Source organism: Theobroma umbraticum, unplaced genomic scaffold (genome assembly GCF_002168275.2).
Source record: "Theobroma umbraticum cultivar Fairchild unplaced genomic scaffold, ASM216827v3 scaffold_4.1, whole genome shotgun sequence".
Lineage (NCBI taxonomy): Eukaryota > Viridiplantae > Streptophyta > Magnoliopsida > Malvales > Malvaceae > Theobroma > Theobroma umbraticum.
The window spans coordinates 1,965,934-1,985,776 of NW_018397258.1; the positions used below are offsets into that span (position 1 = coordinate 1,965,934).

General features: G+C 34.7%; 4 protein-coding genes and 1 non-coding gene across 9 annotated transcripts; 2 read left to right on the plus strand and 3 right to left on the minus strand.

Annotated features, from left to right (window-relative positions):
* Positions 1-37: 37 nt before the first annotated feature.
* On the minus strand, positions 38-5,135 carry LOC110414463 (EXS (ERD1/XPR1/SYG1) family protein). 3 transcript variants are annotated; one of them, XM_021425659.2, is made up of 15 exons: positions 4,977-5,135; positions 4,846-4,890; positions 4,515-4,634; positions 4,296-4,372; positions 4,127-4,165; positions 3,899-3,991; positions 3,694-3,810; positions 3,450-3,545; positions 3,005-3,118; positions 2,743-2,796; positions 2,394-2,441; positions 1,609-1,759; positions 1,154-1,319; positions 719-788; positions 38-583 (listed from the first exon to the last, which is right to left on the minus strand). In XM_021425659.2, the coding sequence occupies exons 3-15, from the start codon at positions 4,597-4,599 to the stop codon at positions 329-331; spliced, it is 1,365 nt and encodes a 454-aa protein (XP_021281334.1). In that variant the 5' UTR covers positions 4,600-4,634; positions 4,846-4,890; positions 4,977-5,135; the 3' UTR covers positions 38-328. The 3 variants fall into 3 exon arrangements, with proteins under 3 accessions (XP_021281334.1, XP_021281332.1, XP_021281333.1); XM_021425657.2 differs by having other exon boundaries at positions 4,296-4,429; positions 4,977-5,134; XM_021425658.2 differs by having other exon boundaries at positions 4,296-4,429; positions 4,846-5,129.
* A 2,589-nt stretch (positions 5,136-7,724) lies between these two features.
* Positions 7,725-12,158, plus strand: LOC110413943 (SET domain-containing protein). 3 transcript variants are annotated; one of them, XR_002444970.2, is made up of 16 exons: positions 7,725-7,845; positions 7,944-8,037; positions 8,138-8,312; positions 8,404-8,509; positions 8,609-8,691; positions 8,803-8,829; positions 8,942-9,117; positions 9,244-9,357; positions 9,531-9,611; positions 9,758-9,822; positions 10,493-10,549; positions 10,723-10,794; positions 10,979-11,227; positions 11,408-11,523; positions 11,633-11,733; positions 11,895-11,933. XR_002444970.2 is itself a non-coding variant. In XM_021424973.2 (16 exons), exons 1-16 carry the CDS (start codon positions 7,795-7,797, stop codon positions 12,043-12,045), a joined length of 1,713 nt encoding a protein of 570 aa, XP_021280648.1. In that variant the 5' UTR covers positions 7,725-7,794; the 3' UTR covers positions 12,046-12,158. The 3 variants fall into 3 exon arrangements, 2 of the variants coding, with proteins under 2 accessions (XP_021280648.1, XP_021280649.1); XM_021424973.2 differs by having other exon boundaries at positions 11,638-11,733; positions 11,895-12,158; XM_021424974.1 differs by lacking the exon at positions 7,725-7,845 and having other exon boundaries at positions 7,944-8,041; positions 11,638-11,733; positions 11,895-12,158.
* Positions 12,159-12,319: 161 nt separating this feature from the next.
* On the minus strand, positions 12,320-13,646 carry LOC149527347 (uncharacterized). Its single transcript, XM_089783068.1, is given in 4 exon segments — positions 12,320-12,541; positions 12,543-12,748; positions 12,840-13,030; positions 13,303-13,646. Coding segments are annotated over 4 exon segments (798 nt in total). The 5' UTR covers positions 13,502-13,646; the 3' UTR covers positions 12,320-12,339.
* Positions 13,070-13,142, plus strand: TRNAK-CUU (transfer RNA lysine (anticodon CUU)). Its single transcript has one exon. It is a non-coding gene; the product is annotated as a tRNA-Lys (tRNA).
* Positions 13,647-13,794: 148 nt separating the features above from the next.
* On the minus strand, positions 13,795-16,787 carry LOC110413760 (UDP-galactose/UDP-glucose transporter 2-like). The gene is made up of 7 exons (XM_021424706.2): positions 16,180-16,787; positions 15,681-15,709; positions 15,384-15,585; positions 14,802-15,044; positions 14,590-14,691; positions 14,399-14,506; positions 13,795-14,177 (listed from the first exon to the last, which is right to left on the minus strand). Exons 1-7 carry the CDS (start codon positions 16,303-16,305, stop codon positions 13,917-13,919), a joined length of 1,071 nt encoding a protein of 356 aa, XP_021280381.1. The 5' UTR covers positions 16,306-16,787; the 3' UTR covers positions 13,795-13,916.
* Positions 16,788-19,843: the final 3,056 nt, after the last annotated feature.

A 19,843-nucleotide genomic window follows, 5' to 3' on the forward strand; every position in this document is an offset into this window, starting at 1 on the left:
AAAACCTTATGATCGTGATATGGTAACCAAGCATCAATTGCGGAAAAATTCAATATGAGATGTGACAACACTGGAAACTAGTTCAATTCTAGACTAACTTCTAAATCTCCAATATGATATAATGTTTAGTCAGGGTTATACATCTAGGCCGTGTTCGCAAATCAAAACTGGTCCCAACAAACTGTACGGTATGAAAATCCAACCTATTGTCCAAGTGTAACAGGGGGCAACCAAAATGGAGCAACTGCTTTTAAGGCTGAAATAATATGCGATATAAGCAAAGAATGAATTTAATTTGATGCTACCTTGAAGCCAGAGACTGTGTAATCTATACATTGTGATTGGTTGAGCCTAGTAATTTTTCATCCTCTCTTGCGATGTCAGTCATGGGAAGCTGAAAGCCGGACTTGGTGATTTTATTCCACTCATTTTCCACTCGGAAGAAAATCCATTGGAACCTTCTGAGCATCTCTAAGGCCGTAACCATGAAGACAGTCAAGTAGTTGTGGCGGAGATGAGCAGAGAGTTTGTATGTCCATGTGCAACGCAAAATCAAGTTGCTCCCAATAACCCAAAAATAAACCTACAAAGTGAAAAAAGGAAAAAACGAAACGAAACAAAAGGCAAATTATATGCACGTGAACTAGCTATCAATGTGACACTAAGTATCTTGCAGAATGAAATGGCATGAATAGCTAACAGCACCTACGATCCTTACCCATTGTCGCCCATATAACAGGTTGGAACAATAACTTGGTTTGTTGAACTTGAAAATTCTAGTGAAGACACTGACAAAAGAGAGGGAAGAAAACATCAGTATGCATGCCATGATAGAAAGTTCGATAATTACAGGATGTGTAGCATTTTCTGGTTCAGGTACGGTAAATTGAGTTAAGGACATGTGAATGCAAGCAAAAGCAGCATTTATTAACAGACTAAAGATATGTTCCCTTCTAAAGAGTTACTGAAACAGTATTAAATAGAAAAGCTATTTATATTTCCTTATTCAACACTTTTGCTTCCCATGTGATGTTTCAGTTGCACATGCCACATTCAAAATGAACTTAACATTAGGTGCAAAAATGCCAAAGTGCCCTTTCAAAAGCTACATATAAGAGTGCCTCTGCCCCGGAAAATGGAAATGTCAACATACCTAAGGTCCCAATCACGAGTTACGTCCCAGTAAAATGAGTAGAGTGAGTTAACAACAATTGAGAAAAGCCAGAGGCGACGGTAAATATATGTCCAACTATCAGGTAAGACATGATATTTAAGGGCTGAAAGAAAGATCACGGGGACTGCTGTCGAATACTTCAAAGCTGAAAACCACATGCAAATTGGGTTACAACAAAATAGATAGCAGTTAAAGGCAAAATGGCTAGAACAATAATCAGTTGTACAATAGTCACATAGCCCATATGAGATAAAACAAGCCAGAGCTAGGAAAACAAAGTACTGACAAAGTTCAAGGGTCTGCTGACCACAAAACTTAACAAATTTCTTGGGGCATAACATTGTACAACTTAACAGTTCATAGTTCCATATCCCTAGCTGACTAGATGTAAATTAACAAGAAAATAGTAAGTATCAGGGACCTAGATGCATTACCATTAAAAAGTGTTGCCTTCTCTTTTGTGTCCTTGTACTGCCGCAGGCATTGCATTAGCCGCCAAATATAAGGGATAACAAGCACTAGTGGAATTCCAACTGAGTGACTACCGCAAACCGAGTCAGCTTCAAACCATGCAATTGTTGCCACCTAAATGCCAAGAGAAACCTCATCTTATTAATCTAAGATGATCAGCCTTGCATCAATACGAAAAGCTTCGGCAGTTCAAAGTTATGGTATGAATTGACCACAGCCGAATCTAAGCATAATCATATTTAGTATCATAAGAAAGACACAGTATATTGCTCTTTGCTTCTTTACATCATCACTAAATGATAGACAAAACAGTTAGCAGATAACCACGAGCATTGATTAATTAGAAGACCTCATCCAAGCAATTTAACAGCTCTATTCTAAGGCATTATTAGACACAACATTAAGACTTAAGTTCAATTAGTTTTAACTCCCCTGAAAACCAGAAGCAAGAGTAAAGGATTCACATGCTCATCGGGTCTTTAGTGTTATGTTGCCTTCCCTCCATGTTCGAAAAGAATCAAAATTTTTGACTGATTTTTCACAGAATCACAGGATCAAAAACTTACCTAGGTGACATAACTTACAGATATTGAAAGTGCTAGGCTGTTAAGAAGGGGTTTGAAGGTCTTAAATCTAGTCAATTTGAGATGAAAAAAAAAATTCCTATCAAGGCACTAAATTTAAGATTTTGAGCACTTTTAGCCTTTTATAAATAACCTACTTAAAAAGTCTTCAGTATTATAATTACCTGGCGATGAACCATTCGACAGACTGAACGCTCCAAATCTGAAAATACCTTCACACAAGAAACAATTACAAACAATTAGAAAAATAAATCCAACTCCTCTTATGAAACCAAATTCTAATACCATAACTTTAGTGTAGGTCCATTAGGATAAGAATGCATGAGAAATCAAGAAAGCAGGTACTATGACATGCAATCTATTTGCATCTGACAGCAGGAAACTAAAACCTTCTCCACAAGAGTATGCTAAAACATTTCATTGGATTGTTCCTTTAATTGGTACAATCTAATAACTAAGAGAATGAAACTAATAGCTTGCTTAAGAAGATGAAATAAGGTTCTAGGTTCATACCTTGGCCATGGAGGTTAGAATGTCAGCCAAGAAGAAGTCAGGAAATGAAATTGGCTGTTATACAAGTATTAAACAAGTAAAAAATGTGAATGCATGTCAGCCACAGAGAAACTCAAGTAATTGCTACTTAAAATGAAAATTACAAAGAGATTAAAGAGAACCCAACTTCAAAAAATCACATCCAATATGAAGAAAAGCTGGTCTGCAAATGCAGCTTGCTAGCTCAAGTAAAAAGGAAAAGGAAGCTACACTAGAAACTTGCCTGCAGCGGGAGGGCAATTCGCCAGAGTGTTCTTAGCAAGAAGTAACGAGATGACAAAAAGAAAATATCAAAGGGGAATACCAAAACCAAAGCAACAGCAACATACAGGATCACCTGTGATTTGTATTTAAAAAGTTCAGAACCATCAATATATGTCAAATAATCCATTGCATAATAATAAGTCCATATAATCTATTCTAAAGGACTACAAGAGAACACTACAAACAGTCACAGAAACATATGTATTCATACATATATGCACCAAATCATTATTGGCATCTCATATTTACTGCAAAAAATTAACACACAATAATAAGCACTAAAGCTATAGTCACCAAACCTAACGGTTGAAACAAAACAAAAGACTAATGTCTTGCATATATGCACTTAAAATTGAAGGGATACAGAGATGAGATAATGCCAGAAAGCAGGGCAGATATTACACTGGTTGTGATGCTGCCAATGACACTTCCCCGTGGGAGTAGAGATAAAGGTATGCTGTCATGCTAGTTGGGACTATAATTGTCATCCATATGCTACACTGCATATAGCAAAATAGAAACTGGATATTAGAAAAGGAACATTGCATTTTATTTGTCAGGTTGCACCATAATCTGAGGACCAGATGCTCAATAAAGTATATGCAGTGTAAAGATCCAAATAACATGAGAAGCGATTAGTATGAGTACCTTCCATATTTCTCTGTGGGTGAGATGGTTTTGATCCAGATCAAATATTTTGGCGTAATTAACACTACTCTGTGAGAAGACCCACAAACACACTCCCCATAGCCAAACCATCATTGTCTACAATTGCACTACCATGAAGTAAGATTCGACAAACATCTGATATCAAAGAAGAATCTGTAGTCAAACTGAGGAGAAGTTAACTAACCACGAGAAGGAGAGGGTTATAATATAAGAAAGCCTCATACAAGAATAAGTCTCGCAGGTCTGCGCTCATTCTCATGACCGAGTCCCATCCAATCTATTTCCCAAAAAAAAAAAAGAAAAGAAAAAACCTATATTAAAATCTTTAAAAGACAATCAAGAATTTCCAAAACAAATTCTCACTAGAATCCACACCAATGATGGCATCCTAGCTAATTGTATCAATACTGACCTTGCAACAAGTGAAGCCCCATATCAAAAACAATATGACCTGGAAAATCACTTCCATTAGAAGTTCATCAAAATTTCTTTTCAAAACTAGCAAGTAAGAATTCCGATTTAACAAATGAACTAATTATGAAGAATTAAATACTGAATGCATTTTCAGAAAACGAACAAACCTTAAATCTCCATAGAAAGATAGGAGAAGGCATTATCGCCGCAGCATGCATGGGTGAATTTGCACCCTTCATTTCACCTAGCACCAACGGAAACACGTAACCTTCTTGAACACTATTTCCAGGTTCTCCTACGCCTAAAATACATTCTAATTTTGTTAGATAAGTTTAAATCTAGGTAAATCATTATTAAAAGAGATGAAAAAGGTTTATTTAATTTACCAAGGTCAGAAAAAACAGCTTTGCCGCCTGGTTTCCGAAGATGAGGACTGTGAGAAGATTGGATCGTCGTAGGACTTTCAAACATAACTTTGACTGAATTAAATGGATCTTAACTACATCCTGCGACAGTAAATTCAGTTTCATTTTCTCAGCCAACGATATTACTAAAAAGCAATTTATACTACCATTTCCATGGCTGAATTTTGATGATAATTAACACGAATTAGTAACATCAAATAATAAGTAAAGTTTGTGAAATGTGGAATCAAATGCTAGAACCAATGATCAGATCCGGAACGAGAAGAGAAACGGAAAGAATAGAGTTCGGTACCGGATTGGAGCGGAACGACGTCGTGGATGTGCGGTAGTGGCAGATCTGGAAAGGAGGTGTAAGAGATAAAAGAGGAACTCGGAAACAGGGAAGAGGAAATTGGAGAGAAGGATAGAGGAGATGTGCATTACCCTTCAGCACGTCGTCTGTGCTGAATGCATCGTTACCTTCCGCTCTGTTCTTTCGCTTGCTATCATCTTTCCGTTGGTTTCCTCCTTTTCTTTCTCCTTTTTTAATTAAAGAAATATGCAATCTTTTTTATGATCATTATTTTTCAATTTTTTTCTAAGTTAGGTAATATGATACCGAAAAGAAAAATAAAGGAAAAAAAGTCTCAATTGGTTCCTATAGAAAATAAAAATAAAAAAATAAAGAATTTCTTATTCTTTTTTTTATATTCATAAATGGTGGGAAGAGGAAAAGTCATAAGCCTTTATCACATTGATTTCGATATTTTCATATTCCATAAATTAATATTTTAAATGATTTATTAATTTTTTTATTCATTAATGGTAGGAAAAGAAAAAATTATAATACATTATTATTATATTATATTAATTTTAATCTTTTTAATATTTCATTAATCAATGATTCGAAATAAAAAAAGAAAAAAAATCAATTTCTTTTGAAAAACTTTGCACATTCTACTAGTCACTTAATTTAATAGAACGATCAAAAAAACCATAGGTTACTGTCACATTGATTTCAATATACTTTCATATTTTATTAATTAATAATTTATTTTTATATCTATAACATAAATAAAAAGAAGATCCAAAGGGATCCACAATTAGCCAAGTTATGATTTTATTAGGCTGCCATGTGCTGAGTTGTGGAAATAATGAAAAGAAAATTGTTGTGGATCTTTAGTCTTTCCGAAATGATCAATTAAATTCATTTGGTCAAATATTAAAATAAAGATAATAATTGAGATAAAAAAGGTGATTAAAAAAATATAAAAAGAAATTCAATGGTGTAAGCTTGAAGTCATACTATTCTCAAAAAATAATCTATCATAAGCTCACATCTCCTTGTACCGCTTACCTGATCTGCGCTTTGAAATGGCTTTTGATTTTTATTTATTTGACTCGAGGGATGGTGTCTCATGTACTATTGTCCATCTTTGCTTTTGTGTTTTGATATTACACTCTTCCTGCAATCTCTTTTTGCCTTCAAGATCTTTCTTTCCTTTCTTCTAATTTGTGTTATTTTTTATCTATTTTTAAAGGTGTTATTGTTGTTGATCAGTTCATATTTTTTTCAATGTCTGAAATTTGGATGACTTAAATACATAATTTTATTTTTAAAGTTTTATTTTTATATAAAATTAATTTTTTATTTAAAAAATTAAAGATTTTTACTTTTTGAACATAAAAATCATACATCAACTACTTTATCATATATTTGAATGTGTACAAAATTCATATTAGATTATAACCAAACTAAACTATTACGGTGTGTATTTTTGTGTTCGTGTGCAACGTACGGATACATTTTTAGTATTATATAAAATGCAAAACTACCAACTGCTTTTGGCGCTGATTGTGGAAAGCAAACTTGTAGAGTGGGGCCAGAACACACGGAGGTTTAGACAAATGGCGAACGGTGCGTTGGTGGGTTACTTTGTTGTTTTTTTGTAATCTTATATTATAAAAATATTTTAAATTAATTTTTAAAATAAATTATATGTATTTATTACCAAATATTAACATATTTAATACATTGAGAACACAATAAAGGAGATATTGGTACTACTTTGCTAACTCGAACTGCTCGAGCTTTTGTCACTAAATTTCATAGGAGAAAATAAAAGAAAGAAAGTTAGATTTGGGTTAGATTTGAGCCGTTGATGGCACATTTAAGTGAAGTGTGACAGTCAAACTGGCCACTGTTTAATGCAAAGTTTTGGTTTAAGAGGGAAGCAAGGTCTCTGTCTCCTTGGACATCTTGATGGGAGTTTCTCAATGTGTAGGCACAGTACCAGGGAAATGTGAAATGTGAAATGTGGTTTTCTATTGATTCATTGTTGGCCAAGCAACGTTCTTCATTAATAAGAATATAATTGCTTAGAGATTAAAACTATGGAGGAAGATGATGACTAACTAGCAATGTGGAGGCTTAGATGCAAAGAGTAGATAATAGCGTAGGACTAGCAACGTAGCATGAAATTCCTTTTATTAAATTATGCACGGGTTTTGTGTCATTGAGAGCATATAGTTTATATTAAATTTTAGATTTTAAAAGTAATTTATGACGTTTTGTTTCATGTCATCAATAAAGACCAATATCATATATTAATTAATTTTATATATTTTTGTTTATATATAATATTTTAAATAAATTATTAAATTATTTAAATAAATTTTTATTTTTTATTACATTCAATTAAAATTTTTTATTTTTAATTTATATCAAATAAATTCTTATATTAACGATTTATTATTTTTAGTAAAAATACATTTGTCATTTTATATCACACGGTGTTAATGTTACATATTGATATAATATGATGATATAATCAAATAACATTTTACACTATCCATATCAACACCACATCACTATAATAAATGATAAGTGATATTTTTATTATAAATAATGAAATATTAGTCATGAAAACTTATTTAGTTAAATATAAAAATATAAAAATTTGATTAAATATAATAAAAGAAATTTTATTTAATTTTTTAAATAATTTAAAAACTTTTAAAGTATTTTACCTTTTATTATTTTAATTTATTTTAATGTAATTATGTCAATCCACTTGGTATCTCTTTTAATAGAGATTGTTATTACTAAAAATTATTTGCACTTATTAATTACGAAACAAAAAATGGAATGTAAATAGAGGTGGGTAAAGCGACGCCGTTGCGATGCCCGCTAAAACCTTAAACGGTTAAACCTCACTGGACCGTCGTTAGGCGTTTAGCCAATTAACCATCACCAACGAAAATGGCGAGTCCAGAGGAAGCGAAACTCGACCTCTTCCTTCAATGGCTCCAGGTTCAGTTTTCTCCGAAACCCTAAACTCAATTTTACTTCAAGCATTAACTCTAAATTTTAATTTCTCTCATTCAACAAAGCAACAACTTTTGATTCAGGTAAACGGAGCTCAATTCCGCGGTTGTCACATCAAGTATTGCGATTGCAACAAAGGCTTCGGTATTTTTTCCTCCGATAATACCCACGAAGATGGTTAGTAAGTAAAACCCTTTAAAAAGAAGCTAAAGAAGCAGAATGATACGTTGTTGTTGAAAATGTTTTTGTTAATTTTTATGGAAAAAAAACTGGGCAGGGGTTCTTCTTGTTGTTCCCTTGGATTTAGCAATAACTCCGATGAGGGTATTGCAAGACCCTCTTATTGGAGCAGAGTGTAGAGCAATGTTTGAAGAAGGAGAAGTTGATGATAGGTTCTTAATGATTTTATTTCTTACCGTGGAGCGTCTCCGTAAGAATTCTTCATGGAAACCGTATGTTTTTCGTTTATTTGGCTGAGTTGTTGTTTGGTGTTCCCTTTTTTCTTTTCTGTATTTATTTATGTGGATTGAAAGATTGGGTCAGGTACCTTGATATGCTTCCGACTACTTTTGGGAATCCACTTTGGTTTACGGATGATGAGCTGTTGGAGTTGAGAGGAACAGCCTTGTACAGAGCAACTGAATTGAGGGTAAATATTAGTATTTGGTTAAATTTTGTTTCCCTTGAAGATCAAATGGAAGAAATTTTACTACTCACGATGATGAAAGATACTATAATTGTTTTACAGAAAAAGGATTTGCTAACTGTGTACGAAGACAAAGTGAAGGATTTGGTGAAGAAGCTTCTGGTTCTCGGTGGAGATTCAGAAAGGTGTATATTTATTACATTTAAAAAAAAGTTGTAACCAAATGTTGTGAGTAAAATTTTGAGTTTCTGGTCTTGTCAAGCATATATTCTTATTTTCTTTTGCTTCATTTGCAGTGATGTGTGCTTTGAAGATTTCCTTTGGTAGGAATCACCTTAATGAACTCTTTTTCCCTCTCTCCTTTTTTGGGTTGATGGGGCATTTCTGGCACTTCAAACTCTGGTGGTTAACATTGCATGATTTCCATCATGCTAGGGCAAATTCTATATTTTGGTCTCGTGCTTTGAACCTTCCTCTTCCGCATTCGTACGTATTTCCTCAAATTCAAGAAGATCAGGAGAAGGAGATCTCCTGTTCTGTTGACAAAAGTTCTGAGTTTTCCACCAGTAATACTTATAGTGGAGAGCCAATTAATGAAAATGATGGAAAAAGTGAGGTTATGCTTCTTGCTTACCAATTATATGTGGCAAGGTCTTTCCTATGGTTAGATTTTACAGCTGAAAAATTTACCGCATTCCTGTTGAATTGAGATTGAATTTTTTTTTTTTTTAAACTAGGGTTTGAGGCTCAAGGGAGTGAGACCGGAGTGAATGGAGTGACTTCCACATCAAGACAAGGAGAAACCGTCTGGGTGGAGGGTCTTCTCCCTGGCATTGATTTTTGCAACCATGGTAGGCTAATTTTTATTAGTGAGTAACTCTCTAGTTCATATTGGTTTTATCTATGTTGCATTCCTGGATTTTTATTCTTGATTCTCCTTAATAGTTTCCCTTTCCCCATCACCCTTTTCATTGCTTTTAACTAATCCAATTTTGAGGTTTTTGCTTGTTAATTTTACATTTAGACTTGAAGGCAGTGGCGACATGGGAAGTAGATGGAACAGGATCAATAACTGAAGTTCCTTTATCCATGTACCTTATTTCTGGTAGTCTCCTCTTTCCCTATTATGGATTTAAATGTAACATGTTCTGATGAAATCTATGATATTTGTAGTGTTTCTTCCTTTTTTTGGGTTTAAATATCGGAAGTCTAACTAGTGGTGGCATTATTTTTTTTGCTCAAAATGGAAAGCTTTACAAAGTCCTTTTCCGGTCGAGAAAGAGATTTCCATTAGTTATGGAAACAAAGGCAATGAGGTACTTCACCTTGTCCCGGAGAGATTCTTATTTTCCTAATATGAATTATTTCTTCTGTACTTTGAAAAGGCTTATATGTTAACAGTGATAGCCTCCTCTGGCCTTTCCGTTACTCTTGTTAACTTCAAGATGTTTGCTGTTGTCTGTGTGCATATTCCGTACTTATTGCAGCAATAAATGATTTGTACAACTTCTGTATAGTCTAGAAGTATCTCAATGTCATAGATTATTCTTGTATTTAATCATCTCTTTTTGTTGTTATCCCATAATGAGGATATCTTTGAATTGAATTATAGTCCTTTACAAAGTAGAAAAAGAATTTTTTTAAATCTGCTCCTTGATTCTGTGTAAATTGCATAGGTTTCTATTGTGGGAAAATTACATGATTAAGTTCTTTCCTATGGTATTGATTCATCTTCCTGTTATGGTGATCTTTTGGTGGCTGGCATGTTTGGTGGCTAGCATGCCACATGCTTTCATCTCTGATCGTGACATGTATAATATGTGTAATAGGTTGTAGTTTCATCTTAGCTCTCTGTGAGTTTAACAATATTGACTTCTTGAGTGACACTGAACTTCTCTTATAATCAATATATTGGCACTCTTATCTGGGGCATACATGCTTATCGATGTATGTGAAGCCATGTTGATTACCTTGTGTTTGATGCAGGAATTGCTTTACTTGTATGGATTCATTGTTGACAATAATCCAGATGACTATCTCATGGTATGTTTATGCAAAAATTCGCAGTTTGTCCACTTGTGTTTTAGGAATGATTATTGTTTAGGCATTGATCGTTTGGGAGGAGATAAACTGAATGACTTGGGGCTTTCAATCAGATCCTACTTCTTTCATTATGCTCTTCTGAGCTTATGCACTAACATTTGTCAACTCTACAGATTCATTATCCTGGGGAGGCACTGCAGGACATTTCCTTCTCTGACTTCAAAGGACAACTTCTCGTAGCACAGGTTCAGTCTTCATGAATTTATAATTAGTGGAGTGTTCTGCTATGTTAATATTTAATTGAGATGTATTGTTTCAATGACTACATATTCTTTGGTATAACTATTAGATTTGTTATTCTTTTGGCCTTTCTCCCTTTTCGCCTGAAAACAAGTTTGACTTGCTGATAAATCTGTTCGTGGTTCACAGAACGCTGCAATGCGGTGTCTTTTACCTAAAAATTTGCTGGATCGTGGGTTTTTTCCAGGAGGGTCCTCTAACAATAAAGCAAAGAATACCTGTGAAGCTGATAGAATTTGCAATTTTAGTTGGAGTGGTTATCGCAGGACACCTTCTTACTTGAGTAAGTTGGTTTTTCCTGAAGATTTTATGACTGCCTTGAGGACTATAGCCATGCGAGAAGATGAGGTTTCTAAGGTTTCCTCAATGCTGGAAGAGGTGCAATTTCTCTTTTGCTACATCATATTGTTTCTTCAACGTATTGCAGTTACTGTTAGTCATGTTACACTAAAATACTAGGTAGAATTCCTTAACCGGCTATTTGAGTATCATCTTGAAAATGACAAATGATTTAAACTGTTGCTTTAGCCCTAACTGAAACTGTTGCTCTTCTCCAAGCTTGTTGGGTCTGAAGGAGAAAGACAGCCATCCGAGACAGAAATAAGAACCGCGGTATGGGAGGCCTGTGGGGATTCTGGAGCTCTGCAATTGCTTGTTGACCTCCTTCAGAAAAAGTAAGTCATTACAGACTCATCTTAGAGTTTGAATCCTGAACCTCCCTGTTCACGTATGCATGTGATTACCTAATTAAAGTTCTCATATCGTTACTTGAATTCTCTACGGGCAAGGATGATGGACCTCGAAGAGAGTTCTGGAACAGAGGACTGTGATGCTGCACTTCTTGAGAATGCCCTCATTATTGGAAGCCCAGAACAGCAAACAAGGTATATGAGAAGTTCAAACTTTCCCCTCTTCATTGAAAAAAAGTTTTCACTGCCATCTATAGTTTCATTCCGATTGGCTGCTGGTTCATTTGCAAAAGTTGTCACCCCAATAAAACATCTTTTGATTAATATTGGATTATCCTATTTGTTTTATTTTGTAGTGCGGAGACAAATGACATAGCCCAGCACAAGCTGATGAGTAGGAACACGTGGTCTAGTATAGTGTATCGGAGAGGGCAGAAGCAACTGACTCGTTTATTCCTCAACGAAGCAGAGCACGCCTTGCAATTATCTCTAAGTGAAGGAAATTGACTAATATCAGACGATAAGTTTATGGTGTCAAATTTTTTATTTCTGGAACGTTAAGAATAATTTTTCTTTTGCATGAAAAGATATAATACAATTATTTATGAATTTTTATCAAATTTCCTTTCATAGGGAATGAATTCCTTCTCATTCAAAATGAGCGATTTCGTTAAGCTAGTTACTTCCAACTTAATTATCATCCACGTTCAGGAAATAGGATATGTTTTACAAAACTCCACGTTCAAGATGTGGTAAATGTTTTACAATTACAGTCCTGAAATGCGAGGGGCATCGAAGTTCCTATTCTACTTTGGTCTTGATTGGTTCTTCAAGACCAGCTTCATCCCTAAGCACCCATCCAAGGGAATAAGCAGCTGCAGCCGCAACAGCACCATTTAAGAGGACAATGCCCACTAACAGTGCGTAGATTTTGCCAGCAATCTTGGCCCTGGCGATACCAAGAAGAGCAAGTGCGAGAGCAGACATGAAGCAAGCTCCAATAGACAGCCAAATCGTTATCTGTAAAAGGCTTGAGGATGATGAAAGACAGGAGCGGTGAGTTGCCAAAACCCACAAAAGCCACGAAGGTTACAAGACCATTCTTCCATGGCTTCGTCTCTCCTCCTTGGTCTGGTGGTGGAGTCCCTTTCTGGGCCGCCGTTATTTCGTCTGTCAGAATGGCATCATGCTTGGCGAATATGGTTACCACCTTGCATAACAATTAACAAAGTAGTTTTTTCGCATGAGGCATGAGGAAAATACAAAACTTTTAATTGACTGATTAAATAGTTGAAGTTTACCATGTTGGCCTCGTCGACGTCCTTGCCAATGTATTCGTAATGCTGGAGGAGCTGTTGCTGCTGATCCTTAATGACATCCCACTCAGTCACTGCCGTTTCCTTGACAGCTAAATCTTTCTTTGTGCTTGTAGACAAAAAGTCTCCAAGGCTCTGTGATATCCTGGTTGCGGTGCCCAGCACCAATACTTCTACTGCAAATTTAAATGCTTAAACAGAAAGTCACCACATATGCCCGTCTAGCTCAGTCGGTAGAGCGCAAGGCTCTTAACCTTGTGGTCGTGGGTTCGAGCCCCACGGTGGGCGTTTTTTCTTATATCTTTTTGCTTTTGCGGGCTAAGTAGTAAAGAAATGGAAACAAAGTAGTACCAGCTGAAAAACACGTACTATTTCAATTTTTTTGTCTTATTGCCTGCATGTATGCAGAGAGAGAGAGAGAGGGATGGGATATTCAATTACCACTTACCAGAGGAGAGATGGCTGGCAGATATGGAAGAAATGGGAGAGAAGCAAGTGACAATGGCAAGCAGGCCTGCATAAACGATGCTCTTCACAGTCTCTCCTTTCCGATAAGGCTCGCTTGGTCTCCCTTTAGCTCCATCCTCTCCTTCAAGCAATGGGCTGCTGGTGGTCTCCTCAGTTATTTCACCAACATACTCACTCATTTTTACTGCTGTCTCTCTTGACCCTTGATTTCCAATATGGGATTAGAGTTCCAATTTTTACCGTTCAGGATCTTTTATCTTTTCACCCCATTCATGAAAAAAGAATATGCTTTTATTCTCTGTAGAGTTAGCAAGTACGTGTTCTCATGCATGGAAGCCAAACTGACCAGTGGTTAACTGACCACTGTGTTGTTTTTTGCTTTGTCAAACGCCAGAATCTGTCCTTTCGACTATGGAGCAATAATTTGCAGTATCTTTCATCGATTTTAATTAAAGGAAAAACAGAAGATTCCCACCAAGACAAGGAAGAAAAAAAAAACTATACTATAAATAAAGTTGCCACCATTTTTTGCCTTTTAATTTCTTGTTTAGGAGATGTCAAAAGAAACAAATGAACTACAGTAATAATCAAAGTCTAGACCAAGGGCCTTCTTTCTTCAATTTCTGATCGGGTCCTCATTTCTTCGCTACTGGTAGAAGGATTTCCAATATTTTCATCTGTGGATGAGGATGAGCTTGGGACTATTTTGTAAACTGGTTTGCTGTCAACTGGCAAGAGTTTCAAGGTGATTCCCATGGCTATAAGCAGAAGACCAGTCCCATGCTGTTCAGTCAATGGCTTGGTAAATATCAAATATGACAGCAGTAAAGTCACTGCCTTTCTGGCAGTTGTCACCTGTGACAATAATTCAATAAGCAGACCGCTCCACAAAATGGAAAGAATCAACAAGTAATAAATTCATTGCATGTGCAGTGTTTACTAGTGACAGTATTTTCCTTTCAAAGGGAAAGGATCAAGTTATAACCACAAACCATTAGTGTTTCCATGAATAAGCTACGCTTTAATTGACATAATTGAACAAGGGAAAGAGATAAGCTGTAGTGAGAGAAACGTACCATTGCCGTGGTGGCTGCACCAAAAATGGCAATGAGGGAAAGGACTGATACTTGTCCAATGAATGTGGCCATGGCTTCAAAGACTAACACGCCATAAACGTATAAATGCTGCTCAAAGAAGATGGTTTAAAGACTATGCTTCATCTGGATGTTGTGGAGACAGAGAAAAGTGAAAAATTTGCAATCTTTACCTGTGAACATGAATTCCATGCCTTAAATAGTTCTCCTGTTAAAAGCATTGGTGGGATCAAGAATGGCAAACCAACCACAGTCGAGCAAAAAAGCATTTCCATCTAAGGCATAGTGATAAAAAGCATTAAATGCGAAGTCACATTATTTCCTTGAACAACCATATTTGCACATTTAAGCATCAGCAAAGATAATTTTCAGAAGTTCAAATCACCTGTGTTGTTTCAGGATTCATGGTAAAGATAGCTTCTTGCAAATTACCAAGAAAGGAATCCATAACTAGAGCACCAGTTACCATCACTACCCCAATGACACTGAAGTTTGGGGAAGTTTGTGCATCAGCCAAGGTGAAGAGGATCAAACCCACTACTAAAAGTATTGCAGAAATGTATTCATGAGCTGGATATTTCCGTCTCAGACCCGGTATGAAGGCACCCATTACCATCACAGGCAGAACCTAAAACAGTAAAACACTTAAAACCCATCCTTCTCTCTTACTGATAAGCAATGTGATATTAACAATATATTGTCTGTTCTGAAATTAACATTTCTCAGTATAAAACCTCTGAAATTTCACTGGAATTCTCAGTCCAGTCAATTGTGCAAGTCGACTGATAATGGCTAAACTTTGACATGAACCTTTTAGTTCAGAAAAGATAAAAAAATCATCGAGGATTACAATTCCAATTTTTCAGTTAGTGCTAAGTACTCATCAAAAAGCAAGTAGCCAGCTAAATTTGGAACCTATAAAGAAGATATTAATGCTATAGTCAAGGGGCATGAATTTTCTGTTTACCTTGGTGGATTTGAACATGAGCTGTGCTGGGTAGTTGAGAAAAGCCAAAGACCCTTTTGTAAGCCCATGGGAACCCATAAGAACTGCAGAGAGTTTCACATAAGTCTTCCATGGGTTCACCATTTGCTTTGGAGTGAATCCTTGTAGATAAATCAGCAACAGATAAACAAATCCCTGAACAAACGTGAAATACCAGCCATAGCTGAAACAAAAGTGAAAACCATCCTCAGAGCAGGCCCTTACTAAATTACATATGAAAACTTGATTTCCAAGAAAAATAAGAACTGCAGCAGTTACCTGAACTGTAGCCTGTTGTATACATACTCCTGAGAAGTAGCAAAATATTTAATTACCACAAGAAAAGGAAATTTAAGCACATACTATATAATGCATGAATATTTAATGTAATCTTGAAAGAATCCTCACTTTAATGATTTGTTTAGAAAAAGGTTACAAGTGATTGCCTAAAAAGGAAATTTCAACAAGCCAATACAATATTTCAACAAATAGAGTTTCCATAACACTATCTAACCATATTGAGAAAATCCTTTCAGAATTGATAGCATTCTAACTTTGTTTGGTTGCTGAGAAAGTAGATTAAAAACGATGAAAAGAAAAACTAAAAAACCAAAAAGAAAAGAATCAACTCAATCGGTTTCTTCTGTAAATTGAATGCCTCATGTATCTCTCCAACTAAAAGAGAAAAACTAAAGACTCTAACTTCTCGTTTTTTGCTCTCCTTCCCCACAACTTTCCCATAAACCAAACGATACGAAACGAGAGAGCAGAAAAATACCTCACAAATGCCGTTGACAAGGTAACCAAAGAAGAACCCAGAAGAGCAAATGAGAAACTGTTTCCATTTTGGTCTATCAGAAAGCGAAATCCCAAACAAAGAACGAGCTTGCTCTTCGTTTTCCATTGCTATCTCTGTTTCTTGTTTTTTTTTTTGGCTCCACCCTTTTTTTCTGCTCACTCCAATTAATTACTTAAGAAGAAAGAAGCCCCGACACTTTAGTGCGAGCTAAGAAAACGAAGTTTGATGACATCAACCATGTAAAACTGTCAATCAACTTTCCCTTCCCTTTGCATGTTGACTTCGGTAGCCGTTTGGTTACGTCTAATTATTCTGTTCAAGTACAAGCAGTAAATGTATTTTTGTACTCTGCTCGGGCTTCTGATGAAACAGAGAGAAAACAGAGGACACAGAGAGAGAAGAAATATTAGAAGGGGTGGATTCTCTATACGCGTTTTCCCGATAAATTTATTGTACTGGGAAAATCAAGGAGTTACCATTTATGGACAGCCTTTTGAAGAATAAGAGAGTTTTGGGGCTAATTTTTCGGCTTTTGTCAATGAGGACTTAGGGACTTTGATCCTGTGAACAATTGAATACGATTTAGGGATCTTCGGATGAGGGTTGCCACACTGGATTAGAGATTATGTATTTTTATACTTAAGCTAATGTGTTTATATTTTTATTGTTGGTTATATTAGGTTTTAATTATAAAAGAAATATATTTTGAGAAAAAAGAATTATGTTTAGGCATGAGAAGGGAGAAAATAAAAAATAAAAAATACAATAAAGGAAAAGTAATTAAATGCACAAGAAATATGAGCCATATTCTTTTTTGTCAGTCCATTCTTGATTAAGATGATTGAAGTTTGGTGATTGAAACCCTTAATAAATCCAATTAATATTTAATATCGATAGGTCACCAATACTGATACTATGACTTGTGTCAAGATTTGATACTGTTAGTGTATCAAATATTGATCCAATTACTAAATTTATATGTTTTACTTAAATTATAAAAACAACAAAAAAGATAAATATTAGGGAATTAACCTATTTTTAATTAAAAAAAAGTCTCAATAAATGTTTCAAAAATTTCAAACTCAAGTTATATGTGTAATTACATTCTATCACTTGATAACAAAGTAACACTTTGTAATTGTGCAAAGTTAAAAGTTTAAAAATCATTAAAAATAAAATATTTTTAAATTTATGAATATTTATTTATAAAAAATTTTAATTTTTAAATTTATTTATTATCACGTGACAGTATTTGCTTTATTGATAATATATAAAATTTATACATTGATCGTGTATTAAATATAAATGTTATATGTATACAAATATCAATTTTAAAAAAAATATTTCAGAAAAAACGGCTTTGAAACATACTACCATTTTTTGTTGAAAGGTTAGTCATTTGTATATGAAGCTTACTAAGGGAATTACAAAACCAAAAAAAATTATTTATTTACTTTTATTATTAATTTTAAAATTCATCCTATTATATGCATAATTATTTTGATCATACCGTTATTAAAAGTAAAATGGAGCCCAAAAAGTGTAACAAGTTAATAAATTATTCAAGGTATTATCCTTTTTCATAGGTGATAAGTGTATATTTTGTGGTGGGGAATGCATGGCTTATCGCGAACCCAAAGCCGTAACACGCGAGAACAAAAAATTCGTGTTCACGTTTTCCATTTAGCGTAACGGTCACATCCAAAAATATCAAAAGAACGTTGAATGCAGACGGGATTTACCTGTGAAAAAAAATGAGTTGTTAATAAGGTTAAAAATTTCTTAGTCCAGAAGCCGGGGGGACCCCAAAAGGAAAACCTCATTCACACCAGATTTTATATGAAAAGTAATAATAAAATAATTATATAAATGATAATAATAAAATTAAAATTTAATAGGCGACAATGAATCACCACTTGGAGTCCGTCGATGCTAGGGATCATTTTTGAAACTCAACTTATGATCAAATATACAAAAACTCGTCTCCTTGTATAATATATTATATTATAATTTCTTTTTTCAATTAATATTTAATGGATGCATTTTAAAGATATTTAAAGATATCTTTAAATGTAAATGAATAAGTTAAATTTAAATTGAGAGTGTTTTGATCATTTTATTATATAAAATTAACAACTTAATCTATTGTGAAAATATAAATTATCTATATGGTATTACTTGAGAAAAAAAATCACAGTTATTATATGAAAAAAGTTAAAAATATAAGAGATGTAAATAAAGTTTATCTAAATAAAAAAGATATAATTTATAAAATAAAATTATATAGCCGCTTCTTATATGGTGACATTAATTGTTGAAATTTAAGTACAACCTTATTACTTGCTATAAGTATGGACATATTACCATCACTAGTATATATATGGATTAGTATAGGACGGAACTCATTAAAGCCTAGATTAAGCAACTAATTATCTTTTAATTGTATTTACTAGTGGTAAGAGGAGCCTTGGGCTATGTCATTTGTTTGAAAGTGCTATCGGCCAAATTCTACGATTTAATTGCTTGTATGCCACTATGGTGTTTAATACACGATCGTTTAATGCGGAACGGTCAATGCTTTAGGGCACATCTTTTTTATTTCCAATCCTGTTTTTTAAAATTTTTCTTCCCATAATTCATTTTGAACTCTTTTTATTTATAATTCTTATATCTATCTGCTGTGTCTCACGTAGGCTCAATTTTGTGAATATTTTTTTGCCTGACCCTTATTATTGAAAAAATATAAAAGGTAAAATGAAATGATGAAAATATATTAGGCGAAAGGTTGGTAGCAACAAGATTGGACAAACCTTAAGACTTTGCGTAGCCTAATTTCTAGGCACACAAATTAATCGCATTGCTTTATACGAGAAAAGGTTTATTTAATTCACATTTGACATTTTATGTGCAGCATTATTGTTACTTTATTAAATATTCTCTTGATATTTTTTATAATCTTACATCATCTCATTAACTTGAGTTATTTTTGTTAGTCCATTCTTGATTAAGCAACTAATTATCTTTTAATTGTATTTACTAGTGGTAAGAGGAGCCTTGTGTCACGGGGTCATTACTCTCTCCTCCATAAACCGACTTATAGGGGTGTGCAGCACACCCGCTTATAAGGAGCTCAGGACTTCCCGTTCATGTCTGATGTAGGATAGAGGCACTTTCCTTGTGACACTCTCACCCACCCAAATCGGCAACGCCCCCGTTGCCGTCGGTCACCCTGCCTACCCCATTGGGCCCCATTGGGCCAGCCTCACCGGGCCGGGCGCTTGGCGTGAGTCAAAACGAGGATCGATCTGCTCTGATACCACTTTGTCACGGGGTCATTACTCTCTCCCCCATAAACCGGTTTATAGGGGTGTACAGCACACCCGCTTATAAGAGCCCAGGACCTCCCGTTCCTGTCTGATGTGGGATAGAGTCACTTTCCTTGTGACACTTGGACTATGTCATTTGTTTGAAAGTGCTATCAGCCAAATTGTCTATGGTCTACGATTTAATTGCTTGTATGCCACTAAGGTGTTTAATACGCGATCGTTTAATGCAGAACGGTCAATGCTTTAGGGCACATCTTTTTTATTTCCAATCCCGTTTTTAAAAATTTTTCTTCCCATAATTCATTTTGAACTCTTTT

Bases quoted from the DNA above. Each gene is read 5' to 3' on its own strand.
- LOC110413760 (XM_021424706.2), bottom strand. From the start codon at position 16,305: ATGGAAAACGAAGAGCAAGCTCGTTCTTTGTTTGGGATTTCGCTTTCT. The intron at 15,710-16,179 runs GTATTTTTCTGC...GCTACTTCTCAG, and splicing joins TTGTCAACGGCATTTGTGAG to GAGTATGTATACAACAGGCT. The intron at 14,178-14,398 runs GTACGTTTCTCT...TTATTGTCACAG, and splicing joins GTGCAGCCACCACGGCAATG to GTGACAACTGCCAGAAAGGC.
- LOC110414463 (XM_021425657.2), bottom strand. From the start codon at position 4,599: ATGTTTGAAAGTCCTACGACGATCCAATCTTCTCACAGTCCTCATCTT. The intron at 3,811-3,898 runs GTTAGTTAACTT...GTGCAATTGTAG, and splicing joins ATAACCCTCTCCTTCTCGTG to ACAATGATGGTTTGGCTATG. The intron at 3,546-3,693 runs GTACTCATACTA...TGCTATATGCAG, and splicing joins CCCACAGAGAAATATGGAAG to TGTAGCATATGGATGACAAT.
- LOC110413943 (XM_021424973.2), top strand. From the start codon at position 7,795: ATGGCGAGTCCAGAGGAAGCGAAACTCGACCTCTTCCTTCAATGGCTC. The intron at 8,510-8,608 runs GTAAATATTAGT...ATTGTTTTACAG, and splicing joins ACAGAGCAACTGAATTGAGG to AAAAAGGATTTGCTAACTGT. The intron at 9,118-9,243 runs GTGAGGTTATGC...TTTTTAAACTAG, and splicing joins TAATGAAAATGATGGAAAAA to GGTTTGAGGCTCAAGGGAGT.